This window comes from Sminthopsis crassicaudata, chromosome 4 (assembly GCF_048593235.1).
Source record: "Sminthopsis crassicaudata isolate SCR6 chromosome 4, ASM4859323v1, whole genome shotgun sequence".
NCBI classification, from domain to species: Eukaryota; Metazoa; Chordata; class Mammalia; order Dasyuromorphia; family Dasyuridae; genus Sminthopsis; species Sminthopsis crassicaudata.
Genome location: NC_133620.1, coordinates 374,388,102 through 374,396,574, shown reverse-complemented (window position 1 = coordinate 374,396,574; position 8,473 = coordinate 374,388,102). Strand labels below are relative to the sequence as shown.

At 41.8% G+C, this 8,473-nt stretch overlaps 1 protein-coding gene across 1 annotated transcript in view; it reads left to right on the top strand.

The window, feature by feature from the left end:
* Positions 1 to 7,375, top strand: part of LOC141540831 (Fc receptor-like protein 2) — a 13,575-nt gene extending 6,200 nt beyond the window's left edge. Inside the window, 5 exon segments of the mRNA XM_074264774.1 lie at positions 81 to 108; positions 861 to 943; positions 3,766 to 3,827; positions 6,537 to 6,620; positions 6,706 to 7,375. Coding sequence (XP_074120875.1) covers positions 81 to 108; positions 861 to 943; positions 3,766 to 3,827; positions 6,537 to 6,620; positions 6,706 to 6,831 — 383 coding nt within the window. The 3' untranslated portion in view covers positions 6,832 to 7,375.
* The last annotated feature ends 1,098 nt before the right edge of the window (positions 7,376 to 8,473 follow it).

The following is an 8,473-nucleotide window of genomic DNA, read 5'->3' as shown; positions in this document are numbered from 1 at the left end:
AGGAGGGAGGGAGAGAGGGAGGGAGAAAGCTGTTATTTCATTCTTCTGTTAATATGCTGTTCCCTTAATTTGCTTTTCAGGAAGAAGTCCTGTCTCTAAGCCTTCTAGGTGAGGTCTCTGTCTCTTCTGTTTTTCTCATTTTCTGGGCATCCACATTGCAAAAACGTGAAACTGGGTCTAGTCACTGTCATCTGTCTCTCAGGCTAGATGTATCCAGGTTTTGTTTTCCCTATGTCATATTAGATAGAAACAATTCTCTGACCACTGTCACTGTCTATAACCCTAACTCATTACTTTCGCTATCCAGTTACGGCTCTATTTAGACCTCATGTTAATATCATGGTTGTTTAAATTTTCAACTTACCAACTTGTTTGATGATATACATGTGTCTCTGTGTTCTCTAATTCTGTCCATGTCAGAGTAGGCTAAGATTATATATAAGCCTTTAGGTGACTTACTTTAAGTTTGTCTATTTCATTCTACTCTCTTTCAAGAACAATATAGAAAAAGTTCAAACAATGCTTTTTTCATATACCTCTTATAAGAATAAAGATAACTGAGCCATCCAGACAACCAGAGTGACCAAAATATGCATCAGAGAATCATATTCTCTGGAGCTTGAGTCCAGGCCACCATAGTTCATCATCTAGTTTGCTCTTCCTTTTTAGCTATCTCATAACAGGTGTTTCTCCTGTAAGGTTCCATACAAATCACTTCATGAACTGTTCAGAGCTCTTGGTTTCTTATTTCCTTCCCTGTTCCTCTCACCACACTCTTCTTTTTCTCAGGGTTCTCTTCCTAACAATCAGTCATATTTTCATTGTCTCAAAGTATATTCATGTGTTTCTGTGTCTCACAGGGACCTACCTATCACAGACCCTCAAGAATCTGGCCACTCAAATTCAATCACCCCAGTGGAGCTTCAACCAATATATACCAATGGTAAAGTCTTTTTCCTATCGGAATAGGGTTCCAGGGTAAGCACATGAAAACAGGGAGGAGAAGAAAATAAACATATACATACACATATCTATCTATCTATCTATCTATCTATCTATCTATCTATCTATCCCCAACTATATACCAAGTACTATACTAAGGGTTTCTTATAGATATTGTCTCTTTTGATTTTTACAACCACCAAACAAGACAATCTTCATTTGCATTGATGAAACTGAAACAAGCAGAGATCGAGTGACTTTCCCAAGGTCACACAGCTAATGAGTGTCTTAGTTTGCATTTGAACTCTAATTACAGGCCCAGCATTCCATCCATTGAGCCATCTAGCTGCTTCCTAAAAAGAAAGGGGTAAATATAGAAATAAACAAAAAGAAGGAATATGGAGAAGAGAGAGACAGTCATACAAAGACAGAAAGACACACAGAGAGATAAAGAGACAGAGACAGAGAGACCAAAAGAGACAAAGACACACAGAGAGACAAAGACACAAAGAGAAAGAAAGAGACAAAGAGACAGATAAAGAAGACAAACACAGAGAAAGAGAGACAGAAACAGAGAGAAACAAAGACACAAAGAGAAAGGCAGAAAGAGGCACATACAGAAATAGATAGGCAGAGCCAGTAACAGAGACAGACACAGAGAGAGACAGACAGAGAAAGAGTGAGAAATAGAGACAGAGTCAAAAACAGAGAGACACAGAGAGAAATACAGAGACAGAGAAACAGAAACAGACAGAGACCAAGAGACAGAAAGAGACAAAAACAGAGAGAAAGAGAGAGAGAGAGAGACAGAGACAGAGACAGAGACAGAGACACAGAGACACAGAGACAGAGAGAGACAGAGACAGAGAGAGACAGAGACAAAGATTGAGAGAGACAAAGAGACAGAGACAAAAACAGAGAGATAGAGAAAATGACAGAGATAGACACAGAGACAGAGAGAAAGACATACACAGAGAGACAGACAGACAGAGAGAGGAGAGAGCAAGATGGACAAAGAAAGAGAGACAGAGACAAAAAACTCAAAGAGAGAGACAGAAATAGAGGCAAGCAGTGACAGAGACAGAGAGAGAAGAGAGATAGAAACAGAGAGAAAAACCAAGACTGAGATTAAGACTGAGACCGAGAGGCAGAGACAGAGACAGAGACAGAAACAGAGAAGGATAAAGGGAAGGAGGGAGAGGGAGAGAGGGAGAGGGAGAGGGAGAGGGAGAGAGGGAGAGAGGGAGAGAGGGAGAGAGGGAGGGAGAGAGGGAGGGAGAGGGAGAGAGGGAGAGGGACAGGGAGAGAGGGAGAGGGAGACAGGGAGAGGGAGAGGGAGACAGGGAGAGGAAGAGGGAGAGAAAGAAGGAGAGGAAGAGGGGGATTGAGAGGGAGAGGGACAGGGAGAGAGGGAGAGGGAGAGGAGGAGGGAGAGGGAGAGGGAGAGAGGGAGAGGAAGAGGGAGAGGGAGAGAGGGAGAGGGAGAGGGAGAGAGGGAGAGGAAGAGGGAGAGGGAGAGAGGGAGAGGGAGAGGGAGAGAAGGAGAGAGGGAGAGAGGGAGGCAGAGGGAGAGAAGGAGAGGGAGAGGGACAGAGGGAGGGAGAGGGAGAGAAGGAGAGGGAGAGGGAGAGAGGGAGGGAGAGAGGGAAGGAGAGAAAGGGAGAGGGAGAGAGGGAGAGGGAGAGAGGGACAGGGAGAGGGAGAGAGGGACAGGGAGAGGGAGAGAGGGACAGGGAGAGGGAGAAAGGGAGAGGGAGAGGGAGAGAGGGAGAGGGAGAGAGGGAGGGAGAGAGGGAGGGAGACAGGGACAGGGAGAGAGGGAGAGGGAGAGAGGGAGAGGGGAGAGAAAAGCAGAAAGATTCTCCTTAGACACAGTCACTCACAAAAGATCAAGAGTACAAAGTGTATTGGTTCTGGAGCTAGGGACCTGCTTGTCCTTGCTATTTTCTGTCTGAACCAAAATCATAAGCTCCTTGAACTTTGGTTTACTAAAGTTTAAGATGAGGAAGTTGCTTTAAGTTGTTTCTGAATTTTTTTTTGACTCAATCTATGATCTTAAGATTCCTTCAGAATCATGAAGGGAAATATTGAATAGGAGATGAATGAGAAGAAGATTCAGTGGTTTGAAACTATATCCAGGATCTCCTACAAAACCTTCTCTTATCTTCCAGTGACTCCATTCATTGAGAATGAGGTAGAGGGGGAGGGAGAGGGAGAAGGGGAGGGAGAGAGGGAGAGGAAGAGGGAGAGAAGGAGAGGAAGAGGGGGATGGAGAGGGAGAGGGACAGGGAGAGAGGGAGAGGGAGAGGGACAGGGAGACAGGGAGAGGGAGAGGGAGAGAGGAAGAGGGAGAGGGAGACAGGGAAAGGAAGAGGGAGAGGGAGAGAGGGAGGGAGAGAGGGAGGGGGAGAGGGAGAGGGAGAGGGAGAGAAAGGGAGAAGGAGAGAGGGAGAGGGAGGGGGAGAGGAAGAGGAAGAGGGAGAGAAAGGGAGAAGGAGAGAGGGAGAGGGAGGGGGAGAGGGAGAGGGAGAGGGAGAGAAAGGGAGAAGGAGAGGGGGAGAGGGAGAGGGAGAGGGAGAGGGAGAGGGAGAGGGAGAGGGAGAGAGGGAGAGGAAGAAGGAGAGGGAGAGGGAGGGAGAGAGGGAGGGAGAGAGAGAGGGGGAGAGGGAGAGGGAGAGGGAGAGGGAGGGAGAAAGGGAGGGAGAGAGAGAGGGGGAGAGGGAGAGGGAGACGGAGAGGGAGAGGAAGAGGGAGAGGGAGAGGGAGAGGGAGAGGGAGAGGGAGAGAGGGAGGGAGAGGGAGAGGGGGAGGGAGAGAGGGAAGTTGCTTTTATTGAGAATGTGGTCTATTCTGAAGTACGAAATATGAAGCAGGAAAAAATAGAGGTAAGACACTGGTCAGTAATTACAATTCAGTATCATATCTTTCCTAGGATTTATGACATGTATCAATGGATTGTGATATCTCAAAATGGATTGGTCTTCTTTGTAAGGCAATAGATTCACCTGTTCACAGTTGCCTTCCTTGGTCCAGGGACCATGTAGGGATTCTGTGATCTATTCCCAACAATCCAGTGATACAACACTAGGAAAAATGGACATTTGTACATGGTATAGAAAACCCTGAATGGTCCCTTATGTTAGAAACATATATGACACATTCAGCTATCAAAAAACAAAAAACAAAAACAAAAACAAAAAATCAAGAATCTAGAGGAATCGGCCAGAAGTAGGCTCCGCACTTCTCTAGGAAGAGGAAGCTCTAGGTAAAGAAGCAAGCCAACTTTTCTGCTGTTAGTACAGTTCCTTTCCTTCAGACAATGAATTGGTCAATTATCTTCTGGGTTACTGTAATGTCCGGATCTAATTTTTTTAGTATTTCTCACATTCATTATTGTGTGCCCCATAACAATGATAAGTGGATGAGGAATGGTGCAGTCAAAAGAAAAGAAAATTTCCAACTTTCCCATGTGGATGAGTAAGGAACCATTTCTGTAAACTCCCTTCCCCCTGTGAAACATGGAGTTAAATTGTCAAGCTGCCCCTGGGCTGCCCCTTTCTACTTTCTGTTTCCTTTCTTGAGTTGGTAATTAAAACCTTTCTTGAGTTGAACATATCCAGAATTGGATATGACCTTGTGAGTTGGAGAGTTCTGGAGGTCCTATATCCAATAAGCAGAGTATCCTGGTGACAGAGAAAGACTAGTCAATAAGAAGATTGGACCACCCATAGCCATTTTATCAGCATGCATGTACTAAACTGTTTGGACAGTATAGAATCAAGGGAAAATGTAAAATTCATGGAGTAGGAGGTAGAGGGCAGAATAGGAGAAAGTGAGACTGCAAGCCTTAACAGCTCAACTTTGTCTCAAATAGCAAAATGGGGCCCTAACTAATTTTTTTTTTAGCCCTAGAGAAAAAGTGAAACCCTAGATCCAATTTAGTTCTGCCTTTTGTAAAGTTTATTTTTTTAAGTTCCTAAGAGATGATAATTAAAGAATTCTGTCTTTCATTTGGACTCAGCCCAAAGCCAGAAGAAAGCCTAGGAGTTGGAACACCAAAATTAAGTCATATTTATTCAACCCACAAAAGAAATTAAAACTATTCAGGCAGTATAAATATAACTTTAAAGAATAGAATACACATTAGAACTAGTTTCTGCCCTACTGGGACAGAAAGGAGACAACCTTTCACTATCTGGTACCTGTTGTCCCAAATGGAAAGTCAATAACTTTCCCATAACTCCCATTTTGAACACTAAAAACCAGAAGCAGAAAGAGCCATACTAAGAGCTCAGGTAGTAGACCCATAGGCTATTGTACCTCATTGCTTAGTTCCCCAAGCTTGTCTCCTATTTCAGTTTCTATTGTATCCCTTGTTTTAAATTTAAAATCCCTTAATTTAAATTAAGTGAATAAGCATTTAATAAAAGTCTACAATGTGTCAAATACTGTTAATCCCTGCAGATACAAAGAAAAACAAACAACTTTGTACAAACAAGGTATAATCAAGATAAAATGGAGCATTGCTAATCCTTCTGCTGCTATCCACTAGCCCACCAGCTATTGCCACAATCAACTGCCCAGCACCAATGAGGATATCCTGTCATTTCAAAACACCGAATATTTTTAGCACTGTCATTATGTGACCAGAAGAAGGCCATTGAGTTCTCATATGCCCAGCCATATAAGGAAGGGCAATTCTGAGCATAGTCCTTTGGATGACTCTTGTTAGACAAATTCAAAGGAAGGTCAGTCCCTATTCTCAAGGAGTTTTCACTTGAGAAAGAGATGGAGGAGTATGATGAGCTGAACCAAGAGAATATTGTACACAGTAACCAGAAGATTATGTGATTATCAACTGTGATGAACTTGACTCTTTTCAACAATGGGGTGATTCAAGACAATTCCAAGACTTGGAATGGAAAATGCCATCTGTATTTAAACAAAGAATTATAGATATTGAATGTGGATTGAAGCACAGTGTTTACACTTTTGTTGTTATTTGCTTGCTTATTTTTTCCTCATAGTTTTTTCTCCTTCTGATATGATTTTTCTTGTACAACATGGCAAATATGGAAATGTGCTTAAAAGAATTGCCCAGTTTAACCTATCTATATCAGATTGCTTGCTGTCTTGGGAATAGGAGGGTAAGGAAGGAATGGATTAAAAAAATGGAACACAAAGCTTTACAGGGATGAGTGTTGAAAGCTATCTTAGCATTTATTTAAAAAAGTGAAACACTATTGGGAAAAAAGAAAGCTGCTGACTATTGGAGATTATTACATTAAGAGAGCAATAACAAGCATTTTTAGCAACTAGAAAAGGCTTCTTTCGGATTCTCATGATCATAAAAAGCAACTATTCTTTTCACATTCTAAGGGAAGAAATAGAAAGGGCACTGCATTCACAGTGCAAAGTAAGACTTTATGAATTTGTAGAGTTTTAGAGAGATTTAACAAAAGACAAGAATTAAATGACAGAAGAAAAAGAAATCTGTCTGGATTAGAACTTAAAGAGATAGGAGAGAAAGAAAAATCAATGTAGAGGGAGGCAATGAGGGCACAAGGGTTGTGGTACTAAGATTGTATATGGAGTCTTTGTGGGAAGGTCATTTCATACAACTCAACACTTCCTTTCTCTCCACAGCCAACAGCTCAATGACCCCTCCAGAGGACAAGGTGAGTCATATTTCCTGCTTTTCTTCTCCTGTGGCACTTCTCTCTTTATCCTCCATGTCCTCATCTATTTTTTTTTCTCTTCCAGGACTCCTCGGTGACATATTCTGAAGTCAAGACATATAGCCTTAGTGACCCAACATGGAAAGATGGGACCATTGATAAAAATCATGAAGATGTTACAGAAAATTATGAAAATGTCCTGCTTTCCTGACCTAGACTCTAGACCCATTGGATTCTTCAGGGACCTTCAATTTATATCACCTATCTGCTTTCCCCTCTGGTATTTTCTTCATTTATTCTGAGGTGAAGCTGGCCCATACTTTATTCAGAGTAGACTTAGGAGGAGGCACCAGTGCTCTGAATAACATGTGCTCATAAGGAAATAGAAATGATTAAAGAATCAAATAAAGTCCATTCCCTCTAAAATCACCTCAAGAACAGAAAAAACTGTGCAAAATCAAACAATAAATTATCATCACAAAAGATGGACCAAAAAGAATCTACATTAAAATGCTCTTGTTGAACTAGGCATGGACCCACACTTAACACCACATACTGAGATAAGATCAAAATGGGTCCATGATTTAGGCATTAAGAACAACATCATAAATAAATTAGAGGAACATAGGATAGTTTACCTCTCAGATTTGTAGAGGAGGAAGGAATTTGTGACCCAAGGAGAACTAGAGATCATTATTGATCACAAAATAGAAAATTTTGATTACAGCAAATTAAAAAGCCTTTGTACAATGTAATATGCTGTTTTCTCCAATTTGTAACATGCTGTTGTCTCCAGAAGCTGCCAATCGCTCTCTGGGAGGAGATCTGCTGTGTCAACTCAAATCTCTCAGACAGATTCTTCTTCCTGTAGAGAGCCGTTGTCTCCAGACAGTTGACGTTAATTCTCATCCAGAGTAGTGACTTCCCTCTTTTATCTTCCCAGAGAATGGTCATGGGATAATGCAAGGGCTTCTGGGAAAAATTACTTCAACCAATGAACTTGCTCCTCTTAAGCATGCAAGCTCTTCCCCAGCAATTCACAAGTTAAAACTCTCAGTAAAGGCAGGAACTAGAGAATTGTCAAATACTGACTTAGCACTTAGTAAGAACCTAATATCTTATTATCTCATTAGCACCTAACATCTCCTCCTTTCTTTTGATTTAGAACATAGGGTGGTCATGACCTTGAAACATAAATCCACCAATATGGGAGGCATTACACATAATTACATAGATTACATAAACACATAGTAACATAGTAACGTAACGCATGCTAGAAGTATGTAACAAATAACATGATCAAATAATCATAAATTGAGAATTTATAAATGTCCATAAGTCCATTGTCCATTAATCTCATCTTGTGTTAGGAAATCCAATGATTCCTGCTGGTTTTTAAAGTTCTTTAACAGTCTTCTTATTAGCCATGCTCTTTCAGTGTCAGATGTTTCTTAGATTTTCTCTTTTGTTTTGAGGTCTTTCTCTTTTTCTGTCTCTCTCTGATGGACAAGGCGAATATGACTCATTGGCATCCATCTGATTCCTTCTCCATCTGAAGAAATACAAGCAAACCCTCTCCCCCAGGCAGTTAACCTATCTGGTCCCTTCCATTCACCACTTTCTGGGTCTCTCCACATCACCTGGTGATTATCTAAGGACAGTGGAGCTGCTCGCACTGGAAGCTGCCCTTCTGGTGGGTTATAAAACCTGTCTGCCAGAGCCAGTGCATCTTTGTCAAAAATTAGAAAATTAATGGTATAGAGAACTAAATTTAGAAGTTCCCTAGGGCTACCTGTAGCTCCCCCTTTCTTTTGTTTTTGGAGGAGTGTCTTAATGTCTCTGTTTCTTCTCTC